The sequence below is a fragment of the Hemiscyllium ocellatum genome, chromosome 44 (assembly GCF_020745735.1).
Source record: "Hemiscyllium ocellatum isolate sHemOce1 chromosome 44, sHemOce1.pat.X.cur, whole genome shotgun sequence".
Lineage (NCBI taxonomy): Eukaryota > Metazoa > Chordata > Chondrichthyes > Orectolobiformes > Hemiscylliidae > Hemiscyllium > Hemiscyllium ocellatum.
This window is the reverse complement of record NC_083444.1, coordinates 21868855-21892181: the sequence shown is the minus strand read 5'-3', so window position 1 is coordinate 21892181 and position 23327 is coordinate 21868855. Positions and strand designations below refer to the sequence as shown.

The following is a 23327-nucleotide window of genomic DNA, read 5'->3' as shown; positions in this document are numbered from 1 at the left end:
TGAGGGATCCATGTACGTGGACCGCACGATCCCACTGTTCCTCCACACTGCCAAGAATCCTGTCTTTAACCCTGTCAACGGCATTCAAATTCGACCGACACAGCCACAGAGAGTCACTCAGATCGAACCGGTTCCCTGACATGTTGAGACAGCAGTGCTGCCCAATCAGCAGACGGTGTCACCCTGTCCAAAAGGAAAACAGCTCAAACTGCCTTTTGTTAATTTGAGAGGTTAGGCCGGAAGGTTCACTGCAGATTGCTTCCCGAATAAGGCCTGGCAGATGCTTTGTTGGTGGAGTAAAGCAGCCCTTCTGAGCAGAGAGCAGGGTCGGCTCTGAATGAGCTCAGTACCTGGGAACTGATTACAATAAATCTGACAAAGACCCTCTACTCCAGCAGATGCTCGATGGGAACTGGGACCACGTGGAGAAGATGGTCACTCTGTCAGGGAGGGGTCAGGGTTTCAATTGTGTTTTGGACTGTGTTCTGCAGAAAAAAAATGAACCTGGCTACTGATGCTACACCAATGAAGACTTGAAAGCTCCCTGCCCTAACTGGGCGGCACAGTGGCTCAGTGGTTAGCACTGCTGCCTCACAGCTGCCTCAGGTAATGATTCTATTCCTCCAAATCTTTCATTTCGCCCCCAAAATAGGCCCCAAAAACGTGAAGCTCAGATTCGCAAATCGTTCCCTTGTAAGCCCAGAGATCCCAAGCTGAATTGGAGGTGATCAGCCAAACAGTATCCCTATGCCAATCCGAACGTATCTCCGAGGGTTGTGGATGCAAGGCTTTTGCCATCAGGCCCGAAGACACCAGCAGAAACTAGGCCATTCAGCCCATCAAACCTGCTCTGTTATGCAACCAGGTTTCTCAATCCCATCCTCCCACCATCCCCTCCAATAAACGGTCCTCCTGGTGTTCTGGCTAGTATTTAACTCTTGCCGAGAGAAGGAAATTAAACCAACTGAGCTGCCGTGACTGTGCAAAACCTGGCTGCCAAATTTCCTGATTGACCCCCACCCCCCCACTTTCAAAACGGCAGCGTTGGCCAGGAAGGGCTGGATTTGGGACATCCCATGGTCAAGGCAGTTGCTATATAAATGCACACTCTTCCCACAAAGAGACAGCCACAAGTTGTGGTTTTGAATATCTTGTGTCATGTTCGTCTGGAATTACAGCGTTTTAATTTTAATCTAATACAGACGCTGTGCCGTTTCGATTACAAATGTGTTTCCCTGCTCTCACTGCTGAGGAACTATTTGAGTCCTTTGACACTGTGGAGAGTGGAGACTGCAATGTCCTCTCAGAAAGACCGTCCACACAACAGGAGTTGGAAAACAACAGGCTTTAATAATCTAACCACCCTTGGGAAATCATGCCAGAGTTGGCAAAGATCCAAAGTTTGATGCCCAAAGTCCATTCTATCTGGAAGTGATGCGTTTGGTGAAACTATCTGAGTGGTGTGCTGATCTCCAGGGGTTGTGCAATCGTCCTCCTCCACCGCGCGATTCCATTGAAGGAGTTCTTTAAAAATTACATCAGCAGGTTATAAAAATGACTACAAAAAGCAATACCAAACAGAAACAGAGATGACGTCAAAAGGAACAAAGTCTATCACCTTGTGGTTCAAAGCCTTCTGGGTTGAATTGACCTCTTAGTGCTGTGCGGACTGATGTGCTGAAACTTTGTAAAACCTTGCCCCGTCGCATCAACATTGAGGATTTTCCAAAAGCTGGTTTTTAGAAGCTGCCAAAAGTGAGCTGAAAGATCTCTCAATTCCTCAGCAGGGAGCCTTTCCGGTCACTCATTCCCATCGGTCGTCTTGAAACTGACTCTATTGTCCACTCCCTCCAGGTGGGTAATCTTTCATTTGGCCACCAACAATGGGCCCTTAGAAACACGAAGCTCAGATTCACAAGGGAGTGAGTGAGGATTGGTCCATAGGTCCCAGCCTGAATCCTCAGGAGCAAGAACCAAACACCATCCCACCCTCATCAAGTCCAAACCTCTAATGGAACCATCCTTTCTTTACTGTTGAGCGGGGGAAGGAGATACTCCTCGCACAGGAAATAGAGGGGAAACTGAACAAGGTAGCCACGGATACCTCTCAGCTTCTCATGGACTTTCTCAGGATCCTGGGTCAGGAGGCTGGGCGCAGACACAAACTCTCGCAGCTCCACCAGGCTTGGAGCAGAATTCGAGGGGAGACACTTAAAAACCTGGCGGGGTGGGGGGAGGGGGGGAAGAAAGAAAACAGAAAATCTCATCAGCCATTTGCCACATTGTTCTGGCCTTTGCCGATACACCTTCACAAAAGACAGCAATAAGATTTTTATTCAGGAAGGAAATCCAAGGCTGTGGGAGATATCCAGGAAAGTGGAGTTGAGAATGATGAGATCTGCCTCAATCTCATTGGATGACAAAGCAGATTCAAACGACCAAGTGACCAATTTCTGACCCTGTGTTTTGTCATCTCACGTTTGGAAAAGGGGGAAAGAATTGTGATCCTAAAAACGGTCAGGATCAACCATCCGATCCCTCGTTCAACAAACACGGCTAAATGGTGGTTCCTATTGCAACATCTTTTGCGATAGATTGTGTGTCCTCTGATTCTCCTTCACTAGCTCCCTGACGAAGGGGCAGCACTCAGTATACTATCGTATAACAGGGCACCCACTCATGAGGTGGGTTCTGCTGAAGCCACAGCTAAATAATAAGAGACTGGATGGTTAATAAAGGGAACTGTAAATAGGATAACTGTAAATTCGATTAATTTAATCCGTTCTTTGTAATGTTAAGACATGCAATGTATATATCTATGAATGACATGACAAATTGTACAGGTACCAAAGATTTATTTCTATGAATCAAGTATATTTTGAAATAAAAGAAAAGCCCTCAGTACACTTATACTTCCCAAATCGACCTGGTGGGACTATAACTTGGGTGTTGGATGATTTTTGCCCATTTCAACACAGTTTTGGAGTATAAGACGAGGGAAGTCTGAATGCAGCAGTATAAGGTGATAGTGAGACCATGGCTGCAATACAGTGAGCAGTTTTGTTCCCCTTACTCAAGGTCAGATAGAATTTGACTGGAGGCAGTTCCGAGAGAGTTCTCTGTGCAGTTCCCCAGTATGGAGGAACTGTCTAATGAGCAAGGATTAAACAGATTGGGATCTACTCACTGTGATCCAGAAGGCTGAATTGAACTGACTTAGCTTTATTGTTACATGCACTGAAATGGGTACAGTGAAGGGACACACACAGAGAGCACCCTCCACACTGAGAACCACACACACACACACGCGCGTACATAGATACATACACACACACACACACACGTTGAAGGCAGGTGTGGCTGCAATGTTCGACACAGGGTGCTACAGTGGACCCACCTGGTCATAAATGGCTGCATTGGTGGTAGCTGTCGCATTCCAGATCTCCTGGAAACATCGGTCACTGACAGGATCTTCAACCTCAGCGATCTGGGCATCGCTCAGGCCAAGGTGTACTCTGCAGGAGGAGCAAGCAGCATTGAGTCAGAAAGCACCCAGAAGGTGAACACACCGACCACAGACAGTCCCTTCCACCCACTGCTGCCCTGCCCAGTCTGGCTTTCTGGCCTGTATTTCCACAGGGTTTAGAATTATCGCCCTCATTTGGATACATGGTCAACATAATGAAGTGTTAAATGATATCCGCAGGAGTAGCTTCTGTTACTCCTGGTTTTGGGAACGGTTTCGGATCAGTGAACACCCCGAGTCCCTACTTTGGTAAAGTGAAGGGGTTCTCAATAAGGAAGCAGCTAAAGATCCCAACTTGAGGGGCTCCTAACGCTCTCCTGTGGGGCAGTGGTAGTGTCCACTCCTGTGGGGCAGTGGTAGTGTCCACACCCCTGCATCAGAAAGCACGAGTTCAAGTCCCACCCACCCCAGAGGGGTGTAATACCATCTCTGAACTGGTTGATTAGTAAAATAGGTTAAATTAAAAATAAATGTGAGGAGCTGCTGCAGAGATACCCCTGAGAAGACTGACCTCCAACATTCAAACCATCTTCCTGTGTGTCTGGTATGACCCAAACCAACCGAGATTTCTACCCACCCTAGCATGAGTCAGTCATAGAGAGGTACAGCACAGAAACAGACCCTTCAGTCCAACTCATCCATGCCGAGCAGGTACCCTAACCCAATCTAGTCCCATTCACCAGCGTCCGGCCCATATCCCTCCAAACTCTTCCTGTTCACACCCCCATCCAGATGCCTTTTAAATGCTGCAATTGTACCAGCCTCCACCACTTCCTCTGACAGCTCATTCCATAAACGCACCACCCTCTGTGTGAAAAAGTTGCCCCCGAGGAACCTTTAGAAATCTTTCCCCTCTCACCCTAAACTTATCTCCTCTCCCCCACCCCTGGCCTCCCCCACACCAGGGAAAATACCTTGTCTATTTATCCTATCCATGCCCCTCATGATTTTATAAGCCTCTATGAGGCCACCTCTCAGCTTCTGACGCTCCAGGGAAAACAGCCCAGGCTTGTTCAGCCTCTTCTCGCACCTTCCAGGATTTTGACCCAGGGAATATTAGGGATTGGTGAGTAACTCACCTCCTGACTCCCAAAGCCTGTCCATCATCTGTAAGGCACAGGTCAGAGGTTTGATAGAAGACTCCCCACCCGGTTCGATAGGTGAGCTCCAGCCACACAAGAAGCTCAACCCCATCCAGGACAAAGCAACTGACTTCACTGGCGTAGCATCCAGAAACATTCATTCCCTCTACCATCGATGCTCAGCAGCAACAGGGTGTACTATCGACAAGACACACTTCTGACAGTCACCCAGGCTCCTCAGACACCTTCCAAAACCTTGACCACTTCCACCTCGAAGGACAAGGGCAACAGATACATGGAGACACTACCCCCTGCAAGTTCCCCTCCAAACCACACACCGTCCTGACTCGGAAATATATCGCTGCTTCTTCAGTAGCGCTGGGTCAAACTCTTGGAATTCCATCCGTAATGGCAGATGGACTACAGCCGTTCAAGAACACAGCTCACTGCTACCCTCTCAAGGGCAACTAGGGACAGGCAGTCAATGCCAGCCAACTGGATACAAACATCCAGTCAGAGAGTTACAGGGAAAGTAAAGATGGATCAACTCACTTACTTGAAACACTGAAGTCGAAGGTGACGGGCGAACCTTCCAGCTTGGTATTCTTCACCATCCATTACAGATGCCTCCATCTCAGCGTCTTCCACAAGAACAGCCATCTCACTGTCCCGTTTCCCCAACAAACTTCGGTCGTTGATGTTTGCTGAACCTGGGTGTGGGACAGCAGGCCATCAGAGCTGATCTCCTACAGTCCCAAAGACCAGTTGGCTTGCTCAACCCATTCCTTCGCAGCACTGTCCACAAACGCACAGCAACTCCCACTGCACTCCCCCTCTCCCACCCACACCCCCATGTGGGCCAATTCAGAACAATGGGCGGGAGAATGTCTCTCTCTAAAAGGGAGATGAGGAGGCTGTTCCACTGTTCAACCCAACATGGATCTTAAGATTTGCAAAATTCACAGTTGACCTTGGAGGACCCTGTGTGGGACAGCTCACAGCACAGGAACAGGTCAGGGCATAGTTTTTAAGTGTATCCTTACTGTAAGTCTCCAATTGTAGGTACAGGGGGTTCTTTCTTGATTATATATTTTATCAAGATCTGTCTCTTGATTAACCTTTAAAATATAAGCCATAGGTACAAAGTTAGGTTGTCAAAGGATATAGAAGGATGCAGGTATGTGCAGAAAATTGGCAGATGGAGTTTAATCTGGGTAAAAGGGAGGTGATGCACTTTCAGAGATCAAATATGAAGAAAGAGTATACAGTTCATAGCAGGACCCTGAATAACATTGATGTCCAGAGGGATCTTGCAGTTCAAGTCTATAGTTCCTTGAAGTTGGTCACGCAATTAGATTGGATGGTAAAGAAGGCATATGGCATAGAGTCATTGACATGTACAGCATGGAAACAGACCCTTCGGCTCAACCCGTCCATGCCCAGCAGATATCCCAACCCAATCTAGTCCCACCTGCCAGAACCTGGCCCATATCCCTCCAAACCCTTCTTATTCATATACCCAGCATGCTCGCTTTTATTAGTCAGGGCAATGAGTACAAGAGTCAGGATGTCACGTTGCAGCTTTGTAAGACTTTGGTGAGGCAACACTTGGACAATTGCTTTCAATTCTGGCCATTACTTGCCAGGAAGAGAGTGGAGACCTTGGGGAGGGAACAGAAGAGGTTTCCCAGGATGCTGCCTGGATGAGAGGGTATGAACTATAAGGAGAGGCTGGAAAAACCCAGGGTGTGTTATTGGCAGTGGCAAAGGCCGTTGGGGCAAGGGGAGATTTGATAAAAGTCTGTTAAATTACGATAGAGTTGACATTCAGAACATTTTTCCCCAGAGTTGAAATGTTTAAGATTAGAGGACAGGCTTTTAAGGTGAGAGGGGGCAAGTTCAAACCAGATGTGAGGGACAGGTTTTTTTAGAAACACAGAGTGGTGGGAGTCTGGAATGCATTGCCAGGGGGTGATGGTGTAGGCAGATACGATAGGGGTGTTTAAGGGGCTCTCAGATAAACACATGAATATGAGAGGGATGGAGGGATATGGACCAGGGGCAGGGCAGAAGGATTAACCATGTTTGGCACAATATCGTGGACCACACAGGACATTCCTGTGCTGTACTGCTCTATTCCTGATGAAGGGCTTTTGCCCGATATGTCGGTTTTCCTGCTCCTCAGATGCTGCCTGACCTGCTGTGCTTTTCCAGCACCACTCTGATCTACGCTCTGATCTCCAGCATCTGCAGTGCCCACTACTGCCTGTACTGCTCTATGTTCAAATCAGAGTCAACATTTAAACCAATCAGCCCCTTGTTGCCTGTTGCATGAATCGTTGTGGTTTGTTAGAATTTGGCCTCATGTTCTGGTCCTGAAGAGCACAGAATGTGAAGGCTCAGCAATTCTGTTCCCTCCTAAACTGGTGTGTACAACCCTGTTTGGATGTACAGGCCAAGCAAACCCATAGGGAGCCAAGGCTTCCCTTTGCTGTTTGTTGCAGTGGTTTCTGCTGTTCGAGGGAGAAACACAGGCCACCCCTTTCAGCCTCTTACCGATGATGACTTGCCGATCATCAGCAATCAGCATCTTACTGTGGATATAAATGAGCTCCGACACTGGGCTGTTGTTGAGTTCTCCGTGAGTCCTCAGTCCACTGAACGAGATGTAGTTCACCCACTCATCCCCCACTGGAAAGGAAGGAGGAGATCAGATCAGGTTCTGCTAACTTGGGAGATTGCGAAGGCATAGCCCAGGGCCCTTTGACGCTGCTTTCCCACCTCCTGTGCACAGCAAGATCTCAAGAACAGGAAATGCTGTCATTCATTATTTCTGGTGATGTCTGTTGAGGGTAAACTGATTCCAAGTGAATGGGACCTTTGGGTCTTTTTGTTCCAATCAGCTCCCTGGGTAATAGGTACTTGGTTTGTCCAGAGGTGCAGGAGGAGGCCATTCGGCCCTTCACACCTGTTCTATCATTCAATTCAATCACAGCATCTGGAGCTTAACTCCACCAATCTACTACGGCTCCATTGACCCCTTAATATCCTTACCCAGCAGAAATCTATCCATCTTGGCTTTGAAATCATCAAACAATGGCCACTCTCAGCTTATTTCTTGGACACCCAGATCTCCCTCCATCTCAGACATCTGCAACCTCTCAACATTTCGATAATATGCTTCATTTTTTAAAATTCTTCCTGCCAAAGTGAACTATTTCACAACTAATACTCTATTTGCCAGGCCTTTACCCACATCCTGAACTGACCCATGTCCTTTTGTAACCTCCTGATGACACTTCCTACCAATCGCCAGTGCATTTAGCAAGCAGCCCCTTTCATCCCTTCCCCCAAGTCATTGACATAACTTTTTAAACAGTTGGGGCCCCAGCACTGATCCCTGAGGCAAGCCACTTGTTCCATCTTGCCAAACAGAAAGTGATTCAATCCTGCCTGATCTCGGTTTCCTGTTAACTGGGGAATCCCATCGATGTCAGTATATGACCTACCAGACACATGTAATAACCTTTGATGTGGCACTCCATCAAATTCCTTCAGGACATTTAACTACAAGATTTCTCCTTTATCTAAATATCCGCCATCAACCCCAAACGATTGATCCAGCGTGACGTCCTTTTTGCAGAATCATACTGCCTGCCTGATTACCTTGAACTTTCTGAGGTGCCTGACCAGAATGCCTTTCGTGATAGCTTCCAACAATTTCCCTGTGATGAATCTCAAGTCAACTGGTCTGAAATTTACTGCTTTCTGTCTCCATTCCTTTCTGAGTTAAATTTAACCATATGAATAATACTAACTAGAGGCTACATTGTTCTAAGGTCATGAAGTAATCCTGCCCCATAGTGCGCTACCAATTCTGGTATAAGCAATTCTCTGGTTGGCTCTCAAATCAACAGCTCAAAGAAACTATCCCAAAACCACTCCACGAATCCATCGTTAGGGATACACTTGTTGTTCGAGATGTGAGACTCCTTTGGGAAGAGAGTGTAAATATCAGCACAGAATAGATGGGCCGAATGGCTTGATACTGTGCTCTCCACCTCTCTGTGGAAGACCCAACAAGAGAGAGTTTCCTACTTTAACCCTCCCAACGTTCTCCCCAAATTGGCCGCTTTTGGGAAACCTCCCATCACCAGGTGAGCAGCAAAATGTCTTCCCCAATCAAATGGGCATTTGGGTCTTATGGTAACATAAACCTCGACAGGTCTCTTTAGATGCAAGAAAAATGATTGCAAACTGACCAAACCCACCATAGCCTCCCTCTATTCTTCCCGTCAGGCTGAGATACCATTCTTAGTCATATGTTAACGAGGTTGCAAAGAGAGGGCATTGTTTAATTAAGTACCCAGAGCACAACAAAAGAGAGACTGTCAAGACACAGGCTGTGAGAGTAGGCAGCAATCATTTGGAATGCTCCATTTTGTCAATAAACCTAAGTTTCAGCTTCTAGTTCTCTACTTCACTGAATGGCTTTAGACTGAGTGGATAGACGACCATCGATAGTATCTCCTTCATCCATCAGATTAGTCACAACCACTGCAATTCTGCATATGACAATAACATTAGCAAACAGCAAGATACACGCAGCACTTGCAAAAAGGAGACAAAAAATACTCACTCTGTCTTTTTAACCGTTCAACTATGGAGTATTCACCTCTGCACATGGACCTGGCGGAGAGAAATGTTGAGAGGAGAAAGTTTGTGAAGCTCAGGAAGGTAAAGGGAATAAATGGAGATCGCAGTTGTCAGTGGGAGGGGAGAGACGCAGACCTTTCTCAGCCTGAAGAGATTCTAAAGGCACTCGTTTAAGGTTCTGACCATTTTCTAATCCATTGGACGTAGATTGTGGGGATATTCATGAGGATTTACACAATCACAGAACATAACCACTGAGGTGAGAGAATCAATGGAAAATTTCAAAATTAACAGTAATACACTTTCATGGGACCAAGTCACTTCAGTTAATATAATTAATTCATAGAATGATATAGCGCAGACAGAGGCCAGACATTCCACTCTGCTCCAGATTGATTTGAACCCCCACATTTCCCTCTGTCCCGGCCAATTCTATTCTCTCCAAGTATTTATCCGACTCCTTTTCGAAGACCATTATTGATCGCAGGGATCTGGGGAGATCGCACATTGAGTATTGTGCACAATGTCGGTCCCTTATTTAAAGAAAGCTGGAAATGCATTAGAAACAGTTTAGAGAAGGTTTACTCGACAAATCCCTGGAATAGGTGGTTTGTCTGATGAAGACGAGAAGATACAGGAGCAGAAATGAGGCCATTCAGCCCATTGAATCTGCTGCACCAGTGAATCATGGTTGAGAGGTTTCTCAACCCATTCTCCCCATATCCCTTGATCCCATACATTCCTGAGAATCATGCAATCTCAGTCGTCAATATGCCTGGCCACGCTAAGTAGAGCAGGGAGGTGCAAGCAAGGTGGGTTAGCCGTAGGGAAAAAGCAGGGACAGGGTTAGGTGTGGACTTGATGGGCTGAATGGCCTGCTCCCACACTGTAGGGATTCTCAAGGAAGGGTTGGACCAGCCTTGGCTTGTATCCTCTGGAATTTGGAAGAACCTGAGGTGAATTGTTGAGAATGTGTTGGGTCCTGACAAGGCAGGTGTGGGGAGGACGCTGCTTCACACAGAACAATCTGGAACCAGGGAGCGGCCATTTCAGACGACGATGAGAATTGTTTTCTGAGAGCTGGGCGTCTGTTGACTCTCTTCTGGAAAAGGCAATGGAAACCATTCTTGATCATTTTTAAGGTGGAGCTGGAGAGAATCTTGTCACACTGAGGGGGGTGAAAGGTTATCCGGGATGGCAGGGAAGGTGGATTTCAGGTTACAGTCGGAGCAGTGATGACCTTATTTAATACCGGAGCTAGCTCGAGGGGCTGAATGGTCTCCTCCTGCTTGTTGTTTATATTTGCGCCATCAGTATCCACTGTTCACAGACACTCTCTAGCGGACAGTTATGGATCCAAACTGCTCGATGCTTTGATAAAAAAGAAGATTCGCATGGAGCAAAGATAGAGAATGGCAGAACAGGTTTGAGGGGCTGAATGGCCTCTTTCTGTTCCTATCTTCTATTTGGATAGATTTCAGAATGTGCAATAGATTGCATTAGATTAGATTACTTACAGCATGGAAACAGGCCCTTCGGCCCAACAAGTCTACACCAACCCTCCGAAGAGCAACCCACCCAGACCCATTCTCCTACACTTACCCCTTCCCCTAACACTACGGGCAATTTAGCATGGCCAATTCACCTAACCTGCACATCTTTGGACTGTGGAAGGAAACTGGAGCACCCGGAGGAAACCCACGCAGACACGGGGAGAATGTGCAAACTCCACACAGACAGTTGTCTGAGGCAGGAATTGAATCTGGGTCTGTGGCACTGTGAGGCAGCAGTGCTAACCACTGTGCCACCGTGCCACCCAAATAAATTACAGCGCAGGGTGGACAGCACTCTCTGGAAATGGTATTATCCTAAGTGTCATTAATACAGTCAGTGAGATCGACAACAAAGGAAGAGACCTCGTGGCTCAGTGGTTAGCACTGCTGCCTCTCAGCACCAGGGTCCTGAGTTCAGTCCCACTCTCGGGCGACTGTGTGTATGGACATTCTCACCGTGTCTGTGTGGGTTTCCTCCGGGTGTTCCGGTTTCCTCCCACACTCCAAACCTGTGCACGTTTAGTGGATTGACCATGCTAAATTGCTCGTGGTGTGCAGGTCAGGCATGGGAAATGCTTATACGGGGATGGGGGAGGGGGTGGGTCTGGGTAGGATGCTGCTCGGAGGGTTGGTGTGGACTGAATTCTAGGACCCATCAACCCAGCATATCCATCACCAACGTCCTTGTTATTCCAATAACTTGGTCCGTAGCTTTATATGCCTTGAGTGCAAGTCCATATCGGAATATTTCTGAAAGATTGTGAGGGTTTCAGTCTCTACCTCCCGCACAGACATTGAGTTCCACATTCCCACCATCCTCTGGGTGAAGACTCTTTCCTCAGATCTCACAAACCACAGAAGGTTGGTCTGCAGGTACAAAGAGTAATTCAGAAGGCAAATGGAACTTTGTCCTTCATTGCTGAGGGGGTTGAGTCTAAAAGCAGGGAGGTTATTTTCCAGCTGTTCAAGGTGCTGGTGAGGCCACGCCTGGAGTACTGTGTGCAGTTGGGGTCTCCTTACCTAAGAAAGGATCTCCTGGCACTGGAAGGGGGTGCAGAGGAGGTTCACGTGATTGGTTCCAGAGTTGAGGGGGTTGGCTTATGAGGAGAGACCGAGAGAGTGGGATTATATTGATTGGAATTCAGTAGAATGAGGGGAGTCTTAGAGAAACACATAAAATTATGATGGGAATATGTAAGATAGAAGTAGAGAGGATGTTTCCACTGGCGTGAGAGACTAGGACAAAAGGGCAGAGCCTCAAGGTTAGAGGGAGTAGGTTTCGGACTGAATTGAGAAGGAACTTCTTCACCCAGAGGGTTATGAATCTGTGGAACTCCCTGCCCAGGGAGGTGGTTGACTTCAGTAAACGCTTTTAAAGCTAAAGTTCGATATGTTTTGAAAACCAGAGGAGTTTCGGGATACAGTGAGACGTGGGTCAGTGGAGCTGAGGGCACACAAAGACGAGCCATGATTAAATGATGGAACAGGCTCGCAGGGGTGGACAGCCTGCTCCAGCTCCTCGTCCTTATGTTCTCCACTAAAACTCCTGCCCTTCACCATACGTTTAGGCCCCTGGTCACTGATCTCCCCCTTCCCCAATCAGGGGGATACGTTTCTTCCTATCTCTGCTCCTCAGTTTGTTCCATTACCATCACGTCCCTTCTCAATCTCCACCGCCCAAAGGGAAACTGCTCCAGTCTGTCCAATCTCCCTTCATAACTGAGACTCTCCAGCAAAGGCAACATCCTGATCCACCTTCTCTGAACCTTCTCCAGTGCCTTTACATCCCTCCCACAATGTGGATTCCAGAACGGCACACAGCTCTGGTCTAACTAACCATATACGCAGCTCCATCAGAATCTCCTTCCTGCACTCAACTAATAAACGTCTCGGGACCCTGCCTTGATCCATCAGTGGTCCCTGTCTAATGGATACAATAACTTCCCACGGTTCGTCAACACAGAAGTGAGGAGGATTATCGCTCCTCCTCTGATTCTAGATCGGATCCTGCCTGATTCTGGATTGATACTGCTCCAATTCCGGATGGATACCATCCCAATTTGGATCAAAGCCACTCTGATTCCAGATTAAAATTATTCCGATTCTGGGTTGTTACCGCTTTGATCCTGGTCGGTGTGGGTTACCTGAATGTGAAGTGCAGGATAGTCTGAATGGAATTCCCACCTCCGGTAGACATATCTCCCTGGAAGCCGGGTAACAGCGGAATGACAATGTACACACGATATGTCCTCTTTGCACTGCAGACATTGGAGTAGGAGAGGAACAAGAGTCATTCTGAGGGAGGGGGTAAACTCAATTCATTCACACTCCAATATCACAAGATGAGGGCAGGGCTGTGGGCCCTCCCTGTTTGACCAGTCCCATTCACACTGGGGTAGCTGTATCCACTGGAAATACTCTTTCTCCATTTTGCTTTTCACTGATATGGACAGAGCTGGCTGGTCAAGGATTTACTGCCTGTCCCGAGTTGCCCCTTGAGAAGGTGGTGGTGAGCTGCTTCTCGAACTGCTGCAGTCCATGTGCTGTGAGTAGACCCACAGCGTTCCCACAGGGATGGAGGGAGACCCAGTGACACTTCAGGAGCAGCAATATTCCCAAGTCAGGATGCGGAGTGGCTTCTCAGAGATAAGGCAGTGTCCCCATGTATCTGCTGCCTGTGTCCTTCTGGATGGTCATGGCCCTGGGTTTGGAAGGTGCTGTTGAAGGAGCTGTGATGAATCTCTGCAGTGGTCGGGGAGGGGGGGAGAAATCAGAGGTGGTGGGGGGGGGGAGCCTGAGGTGGGTGGAGTTTGAGGTCGGGGGAGTGTCTGAGGTGGGGAGGGGTGAGTCTGAGGTAGGAGTGAGTTTGAGGTGGGGGGGGGAGTCTGAGGTGGGGGGGGAGTCTGAGGTGGGGGGGAGGGGGGAGTCTGAGGTCGGGGTGTCTGAGATGGAGAGAGTTTGAGGTCGGGGGAGTCTGAGGTGGGGGGAGTTTGACGTGGGGGGGGTAGTTTGACGTGGGGGGAGTGGATGTCTGTGGATGTGGTGTCAATCCAGCAGGGGCTGCTTTGTCCTGATGGTGTCGAGGTTCCTTAGTGTTGTTGGAGCTGTGCCTGTCCAGGCCACTGGGGAGTATTCCCTCACACTCCTTACGCTGTGAGTGGACAGGCTTTGGGAATCAGCAAGTGAGTTATTAACCACAGTATTCCTCGACCCTGACCTGTGCCTGTAGCCACTGCTGGGGGTAAATGTTTCCTTATATCAATCCAGGCAAAAAGCAGCAAACTCCAAGAAAGGGAAGCTTAATGTTGATTCCTGAGAGAAGATGAAGGGGGGAACTTCCCCGATGCTCCTGTCAATGTGACTTGTTAAGGCTGGGTTTGGCCAAAGTGCGATATTTCAGAAGCACGTTGGGCAGACAGAGAGAGGGAGGGAACCTGGCAACTTTGTAGCTTAATGTATGGCTGCTGGGGGTGGAGGGGGGGCGGTGAGGGGAAGTGAGAGGAGCTGGGGGGTGCTCAAGAAACTGGAATTGGAGGTTACAGAGAGCTTTGAGGTTTCTGGGGGATGGAGGAGGATCCAGAGATAGGGAGGAGGAGTAGGGGATGGAGGAGGTTACAGAGTTAGGGAGGGGGTGTAGGGGCGAGAGGAGGTTACAGAGATAGGGATGGGGTGTGGGGGCTGGAGATGGTGACAGAGATAGGGAGACGGTGAAAGGGCTGGAGAAGGCTACAGAGATTGGGTGTGGTGTAGGGGCTGGAAGAGGTTACAGAGATAGGGAGGGGATGCTGGGGACTGGAGGGGGTTATAGAGATAGAGACGGAGTGTAGGGGCTGGAGGGGGTTACAGGGATACAGAGAGGGTGTAGGGGCTGGATGGGGTTACAGAGATAGGGAGGGGATGTAGGGGCTGGAAGGGGTTACAGAGGTAGAGGGAGTGTATGGGCTGGAGGAGGTTACAGAGATAGAGAGGGATGTAGGGGCTGGAGGAGGTTACAGAGATGGGGAGTGGGGGTGGGGAGTGTACTGGTTGGAGGAGATTACAGAGATAGGGAGGGGGTAAAAGGCTTCAGAGATAGGGTGGGGATGTAGGGGCTGGAGGGGGTTACTGAGATAGGGAGGGGGTGTAGGGGCTGTACGGGATTACAGAGATCGGGAGGGGTTGTAGGGGGCTGGAGGAGGTTACAGAGATAGGGTGGGGGTGTAGGGGGCTGGAGGAGTTTACAGACATAGGGAGGGGTGTAGGGGCTGGAGGGGGCTACGGGGATAGGGAGGGGGTTACAGGGATAGGGAGGGTGTAGGTGCTGGAGGAGGTTACAGAGATAGGGAGGGGGTGCAGGGCTGGAGGGGATACCGGAGATAGAGAGGGGTGTAGGGGCTGGAGATTACAGAGATGGGGGGCGGGGGAATGTACTGGTTGGAGGAGATTACAGAGATAGGGAGGGGGTGTAGGGGCTGGAGGAGTTTACAGACATAGGGAGGGGTGTAGGGGCTGGAGAAGGCTACAGGGATAGGGAGGGGTGTAGGTGCTGGAGGAGGTTACAGAGATAGGGAGGGGATGTAGGGGCTGGAGGGGGTAACAGAGGTAGGGATGGGTTGTAGGGACTGGAGATGGTGACCGAGACAGGAAGAGGGTGAAAGGGCTGGAGTGGGTTACAGAGGTAGGGAGGGAGTGTAGGGGCTGGAGGAGGTTACACAGATAGGGAGGGGGTGTAGGGCCTGGAGGAGGTTACAGAGATAGGGAGGGGACATAGGCACTGAAGGTGGTTTCTGAGATAGGGAGGGGGTGGAGGGGCTGGAGGAGGTTTCTGAGATTGGGAAAGGGTGTTGGGGCTGGAGGAGGTAATTGATAGGGGTTTGGGGTGAGGTGAGAAAGTAGTGACAATGTGAAACCCGACCTGTAGAAAGTTGCAGCTTCCCCGCTCAGTGAGCTCTCATTCTGAATCACTGATCTGAGATACAGAGTGAGCCTATTCCCACACCATCTCAGGTTACCACAAAAGACTCTCCTTCCACCTCTCCCCCTCTAGCCTGAGGCATGGTGACCCTCACGGTCAAACCCCCTCCAGTCATCTCTCTCAAACAGGAGAGCAATCCCAGAGCCCTCTGGGACTGTCACAGCTTTCCCTATGACATTATTCCTGAGGGAAACCATACTGGATGTTGGGAATCACACATGGGAGTGGGACTGGGCATTTGCAGATGGTACCTCACCTGTGGGCTTTGAGGATTCGCTCCACGATAACATCTCCAATCTGGTTGTAGACACTGCGATCATCAGCACAGGTGATGAAGAACTGATTCTAGAAACAAAACAAGAGAGCAGGGGGTCAAACACAATAAAACAGACTCACACCAAGCAGTTTGTGGGATGTGGTACACAAACAGTAGATCATTGAACCCTTACAGTGTGGAAACTGGCCATTCAGCCCAACAAGTCCACACCAACCCATTCCCCTACCCTCCCGTGCTACATTTTCCCCTGACTAATACACCCAACCTACACATCCCTGAACACTATGGGCCATTTAGCATCATCGATTCACCCTAACCTGCACATCTTTGGTCTATGGGAGGAAACTGGAGCAGACACGGGGAGAATGTGCAAACTCCACACAGACAGTCGCCCGAGGCTAGAATCGAACCCAGGTCCCTCACGCTGTGAGGCAGTAGTGCTAAACACTGAGCCACTGTGCCACCCATGGATCGTTGTAATCCATGTGCTGGAGACAAACTCCCTCGTCCTGTTCGGCAGCAAGTTCCAGAAATTTGACCCAGTGACACTGAGGGAACAGCGATATATTTCCAAGACAGGGTGGTGCATCTTGTCTGCAATTGTTACACTGTCTCCTTTGCTCCGTTCAGTTACCATGTGCACTCAGTATGCACTGGACACAAAACAGAACTTTTCACCGTCCCTAGCTACATGTGACAATAATAAATCTAATCGAATGAGCGGCTTGCAAGGGAACTAGAAGGTGGTGGTGTTCCCATCTATCTATCACCCCTGTCCTTCTGGATGGTGGAGGTTCTGGGTTTGGAAGGTGCGGTCTCAGAAACCTGGGTGAATTTCTGCAGTGCATCTGGTAGATTATGGTACACACTGCTGTTACTGAGCATCAGTGGTGCAGGAAGCAGATGCCATGTGGGCTACTTTGTCCTTGAGTGGTGTCAAGCTGCTCGAGAGTTGTTGGAGCTGCCCCCATCCAGGCACGTGGGAAGGATTCCAACACACTCCTGACTTGGGCCTTGTAGATGGAGGAAAGGCTGTGGGGAGGTGAGGTACTCACTGCTGAATGGTGCGGACGGTGGAATGATAGTTAACTGTTGGGCTGAATGATCTGTTTCTGTCTTTTCAAAACTGTTTGTTAAGAAGACCCAGCACGTGTTGCCACTTCCCTTGAATCGAGGGGATCACTCATCGTTTCAGAGACAGGTCAAAGGTCATTGCTGAGCGTTCTTTCAAGAGTCTACGGAACAATTACCAGTTGAAGATGTGAATAAGGTAAACGAGCAGTTAGTTTTACCTCAATGTATATGAAATACTGACTGTCACGAATCACATCTAAGTACGCGTTGTAGATGGAGTTTTCACTGGAACCTGCGGACCAGCATTCCACTGACCGGAGAACCTGAAAAAGGAAGTGCTCATGACAAAAGTTTCGATATTTAATACTGTTTTCTGTGAGAAGTCCAACATTCACAATCTAAAAATAATTGGTACAGGTAGGAGCTATGTACGAACCTCATATCAATGGGGAAGGTAGACACAGCCAGCAATCCCCATCCCATACCGAGTGTATTGATGGAGGGAAACCCTTTGTCCCTTCAAACCTTTGCACTGTGCAATTCTGCTCAGGCCAGACTTTGTTCGCTTTAATCCCAATATCCAGACACAGTCTGTCAGCATTTCCAACAGAGCCACAGTCAGGAATTGGGATGGAATGCAGGTGGATCAGGGAGAGAGATCCAGATTTCTGCTCCCCTTTTGTGGGCATTCCTGACACCAGCCCTGAAAGAGCTAACACTGGGCCCCTTGTTCCGGAAATTTCCATTCCCACCAGAGGAAGCAGCTTCTTCTTCTCTCTACGTTCAATCGAGGGCTCATTTGATGGATATGAAAGATCTTTGGACTGGTACTAATTCTCCTTGTAGCAATACATGCCCTTCAATCGGTTTCACAAAAACAGAGTGTTTGGTCAAAAAAAAGAGAAACAGAAATTGTTGGAGAAATTCCGCTCGCCCGGCAGCACATCTGGAGAGAAAACGCAGAATCGTACTTCTTCAGAACTGCATTTGGTTATTGCTGGACGTGGGATTTCACTTGACTGAAAACTATCTTCCACGTTGCTACCTTAACAGAAAAACAGGAGTGGCCATTCAGCCCCTTTAGCCTGTTCCAACATTCAACAAAACCATGGCTGGTCTGTGCCCGAACTCCAGGCCTTGCCCCTAGGCCTGTTGTCTTGTTACACAGAGGCCTGAAGGAGCCATTGAGCACCTTGAGCCATTGGCTACGGTGAACAAGGATGGACAAGTGAGAATGTCTCCATTTTGCCTTTCTCCTTCCCAGTGACGTCCTCCAGTCTTGAACACTGTTCCTCTATCTTCTAATTAGTATCACGGAGTCTTACAGTACAGAAGGAGGCCCATTTGACCCATTGTGTCTGTACCAGCTTCTGAAAGAGCTCATCATCCCCATCTCCACAGTCCTCTAACTTCGTCACTTTCAAATATACACACAACTCTCTTTCGAAACCTCTGATGGAGTCTGACTCCACCACTCTCCCAGGCCGTGCATTGCAAAACTTAACAACTCTCAAAGTAAAGTTTCCTCATCTCACTCCTAGCTCTCTTGCTGAAAAGCTTCAACTCTAGACACACCAATCAGAGGAAACGGAATATTCTTTACCCTGTCAAAACTGCTCATAATTTTGAATACTTCAATAAGGTCACCTCCTAATCTACACTGCTCCAAAAAGAATAAGTCATGATGTGGAGGCGCGGGTGTTGGACTGGGCTGGACAAGGTCAAAAGTCACATGTCACCAGACTACGGTCCAATTGGTTTGTTTGAAATCACAAGCTTTCGGAGCGCTGCCCCTTTGTCAGGGGAAGTGGAGGGAAGCGCACAGGCATAGAATTTATCAGAGGAGGGATCATTGCTAGATAATTCCTGGAAATGAAAGAGTGGCAAAACCACGTATAAATGGTGTGAGCAGAGTGATGACAGGCTGAACAACATTTGAAGTGTCCAATGGTGTGAGTGCAGCGTCAGCAGCTGACTAGCAAGCGAAGGGTTGGTATACGATCCGATTAACTGAGGCAGAGTTTCCTTTTGCAAAAGGTGTCGGCTCTAACTCGATTTCATAATTTGAGAAAGGCAGAAGCAAAATATTCCTTCAGTACCTCGGTCAATTCCTTTCATTCAGTGAGCAGCTTACCCTGCTTGTACCTTATAGGCCCCACTTGATCCTTCTCTAATCTTTTGTTATTAACACGTTTGACAAACATTTGACTATTTATTTTAGCGCATACTTTCCTCATGCTCACCCTCATCCTTCCTTATTCCAGCTTTAGCCTGTCTCCTGCATTTGAGATATTTTTCCTGATTTCTATTGCAATTATGATTCTGGAATGCATCATATTCCGCCTCTTTCTTCCTTACTGTCGAATCAAAGAGAGCACGGAGTCTACACAAACCCTCCAACCAGCACCCTATCCAGACCCAGCCCCCTAATGTATCCCCTTAACCCCACGTTTACCATGGCTAGTCCACTTAAACTGCACATCCCTCGACACGAACAGGATAATTGAGCATGGTCAATCCACCCACCGTGCACACTTTGAATTAGAGTCTGAGAGTCCTCCAGCACGGAGACAGGCCCTTTGGCGCAAACTGGTCCATGCCGACCAAAACGTCCGTCCACCCTAACCCCATTACCCTGCACTTGGCCCATACCTTTCTAATCCTTCCCTATCCATTAATTTGTCCAAATGCCTTTTAAATATTGTTAATGTACCCGCCTCAACCACTTCCCTGGCAGCTCATTCCATCTGCGTACCACCCTCTGGGTAAAAAAGTTGCCCCCTCAGGCTTCCTTTTAATCTTTCCCCTCTCACCTTAAACTGATCCCCTCTTGTCTTAGATTCCCCAACCCTGGGAAAAAGACTGAGTGCGTTCACCCTATCTGTGCCTCTCATGATCTTATACACCTCTATAACATCCCCTCCTCACTCTCCTATGCTCTAAAGAAAAAAAGTCCTCACTTGTCCAACCTTTCCCTGGAACTCAGTCCCTTCAGACCTGGCAACATCCTTGTAAACTTCCCCTGCACACTGTCCAGTTTAATAACATTCTTCCAATAGCAAGGTGACCAAACCTGAACATAGTACTCCAAGTGCGGCCTCACTAACATCCTGTATAACTGCAACATAATTTCCCAACGTCTATACTCAATGCCCTGACTGATGAAGGCCAGTGTGCCTAAAGTCTCCTTCCCTGCCCTGTCTACCTGGGACTCCACTTTCAGAGAACCCTGCACCTGCACCTTAAGGCCCTCCCATTCACAATGAAATCTCCTATCTTGATTTGACTTTCCAAGATGAAAGACCTCACACCTATCCATATTAGACTCCATTTGCCATTTCTCAGCCCACTTCCGCAGCTGACCAAGGTCCTGCAGTAATTTCTGATAACTTTCCTGTGGGAATTGTGGGAGGGAACTGGAGTACCTGACGGAAATGGGCAGAACATACAAACTCCACACAAACAGCCCCCCAAAGAACATGGTCCCTGGTGCAGTGAGGCAGCAGTGCCAACCACTGAGACACCTTGTTGCCCTGATGTTGTCTCAAGCTGTTGACTGTAGTCAAATTTCAAACCGTCACAGCAATTTATCCTACAGGAAGAAAGAATGCTAATTGGCTGACGAGTCAACTCTGATTGGTGCTGGCATTATCATGAAGAAATCAACATCTCCCACACCTTCTGGGACAGTGTCAAAAAAAGCACAAAGTTCACCTTATGGACCACTGGCCCTTACCTAGAGGGGCCATCCTCTGCACACACAAGAAATATACCCAAGGCCTTGTGCCATTTTGAATTATCCAGGAGCCTATCGTGCCCCTTTGCTTTCTCTGTGGCGGTGCCTCAGCCAATCAGAATCAATCTGCCACACCCCCTTTCTTCCTGTGGGAAGAACGTACTTTGGAATTTGGCACTCTTGCATTGTGTCCTGATGAGCGAGTGATGAAAAGCTTCAGGAACAATGAGTTGCCCCTCAGTTACACAGACAGACAGGAGCAAGGGATATGCTCCAAGGACACTTCCTGTTTGAGCTACTCACCTGAACGTTAGCTGGGACACAGCCCGGGATGAGGAATGGAAGATTGTCGGCTGTGGTGTGAGATTTCGGCAGCAGGTAAGGGAAGCAGGAAGGTTTGTACTTTGGCTTCACGGTCTGAAAAATGAAAACAATATCTGGATTGCAACATTTCCCACAATTCCTTCCGACGTATTGTCCACTGAATCAACCGAAGCAGGCTGAACCTGCGCCAGACTGACAGGGAACGGGAGTCTCCTGCAGCTGGTCCATTATCTGGGATTGTCACCATGATCCGTGAGAAAGGGGCTCATCAAGCTTCCCACAAATGGATAAAGGATTCCCGTTCCTCAGTGTTCCGGGGTTGTTCTCCTTTCCCCATGGAAAACACAGTCATTAAGCACTGCAGCCTGGAAGAGACCCTTCTACCCATTGCGTCCATGCTAGTCAACATGTGCCTGTCTACCCCAATCCCATGTCCCAACATTTGGTCTGTAACCTTGTCCACTATGGTGTTTCAATTGCTCATCTGAATGCTTTGGATGCCTCCAAGATTTCCACTTACCCACGACCACCCTGATAAAATAAATTCTCCTTAAATTCTCTCGAAACCTCTTGCCTTTCACCTTAAATCAGCATTCCCAGGTAACTGGCTCCTCTGGGAAAAGTCTAATTCTATCTGTGTCTGTTATAATTTTATACACCTCTATCAGTTCCTCTCTCAGCCCCCTCTGCTCAGAGGAAGTTAACTGAGCCCATCCAGTTCCTCTTCCATCGCTGAAATGTTCCATCCCAGGCAACATCCTGGTGAACCTTCTCTACACCGTCTTCAGTACAGCCACATCCTTCCTGTTATACGGCGACCAGAACTGCACACAGTCCATCTGTACCCTAATTAAAGTTAGATACAGCTCCCTACTCTTGTATTCACTGCCTTGACAAATAAAGGCAAGTGCCCCAGATGCTTTCCGAACCAGCTCAGTCGACCTGTCCCACTGTTTTCAAGAATCTACGGTCATGTCCATTTCGGTCCCTCTGTACTTTCTGGGGTTTTACTGTGGAATGTGTGCTCCCTTACCTCATTAGTCCTCCCAATTTGAATCTACTCTATTTGCAGGATTAAACTCCAGCTGCCATTAAATTGTCCATCTGTAGCCTAAATCTGTACGTCTCACTATACACATCACCAACTTGTGTGTCATCTCTCCACACACATTTGTATCCAAATCATTAACGTACAGTCATTGAGATGTACAGCATGGAAACAGACTCTTCAATCCAACTCATCCATACCGACCACACATCATAAATTTATCTAGTCCCATTTGTCAGCACTTGGTCCATATCCCTCCAAATCCTTCCTATTCAGATATCCACCCAGGTGCCTTTTAAATGTTGCAATTGTACCAGCCTCCACCACTTCCTCTGACAGCTCATTTCATACACGCACCACCCTCTGTATGAAAAGGTGCCCCTCAGGTCCTTTTTATATCTTTTCCCTCTCACCCTAAACCTATGGCCTATACTTCTGGACTCCCCATCCAGGGAATAGACTTTGTCTATTTACCCTATCAATGCCCCTTATAATTTTATAAACCTCTATAGGATCACCCTTCAGCCTCCGATACTCCAGGGAAAACAGCCCTAGCCTATTCAGCCTCTCCTAATCACTCAAACCCTCCAACCCTGCCAACGTCCTTGTAAATCTTTTCTGAACCCTTTCAAGTTTCACAATATCTTTCCGATCGGAAGGAGACCAGATCTGCACACAATATTCCAAAAGTGGCCTAAGCAACATCCTGTAGAGCCGCAACATGACCTCCCAACTCCTGTACTCAATGCACTGACCAATAAAGGAAAGCATACCAAATGCCTTCTTCACTATCCTATCTACCCGGGACTCTACTTTCAAGGAGGGAGGACATCTTGGAGGGCTCCTCCAACAAGGCCTTATGGGTAGAGCTCAGGAACAGGAAGGATGCAATCACTTTGATGGGATTGTACTACAGGATGGGGTGGCATGGAGGCTCAGTGGTTAGCACTGCTGCCTCACAGCACCAGGCTCCCAGGTTCGATTCCAGCCTCGGGCAACTGTCTGTGTGGAGTTTGCACATTCTCCCAGTGTCTCCGGGTGCTCTGGTTTCCTCCCACAATCCAAAGATGTGCAGGTCAGGTGAATTGGCCATGGTA

At 48.3% G+C, this 23327-nt stretch overlaps 1 protein-coding gene across 1 annotated transcript in view; it reads right to left on the bottom strand.

Moving 5' to 3' along the window:
* Positions 1-1134: 1134 nt before the first annotated feature.
* LOC132835295 (phospholipase D2-like) overlaps positions 1135-23327 on the bottom strand; it is a 93701-nt gene continuing 71508 nt past the window's right edge. Inside the window, exons 17-25 of the mRNA XM_060854715.1 lie at positions 21162-21275; positions 17341-17445; positions 16028-16116; positions 12962-13075; positions 9248-9297; positions 7165-7299; positions 5165-5318; positions 3398-3515; positions 1135-2219 (exon numbers count right to left, since the gene is read on the bottom strand). Coding sequence (XP_060710698.1) covers positions 1995-2219; positions 3398-3515; positions 5165-5318; positions 7165-7299; positions 9248-9297; positions 12962-13075; positions 16028-16116; positions 17341-17445; positions 21162-21275 — 1104 coding nt within the window. The 3' untranslated portion in view covers positions 1135-1994. The remainder of the gene's footprint in view (positions 2220-3397; positions 3516-5164; positions 5319-7164; positions 7300-9247; positions 9298-12961; positions 13076-16027; positions 16117-17340; positions 17446-21161; positions 21276-23327) is intronic.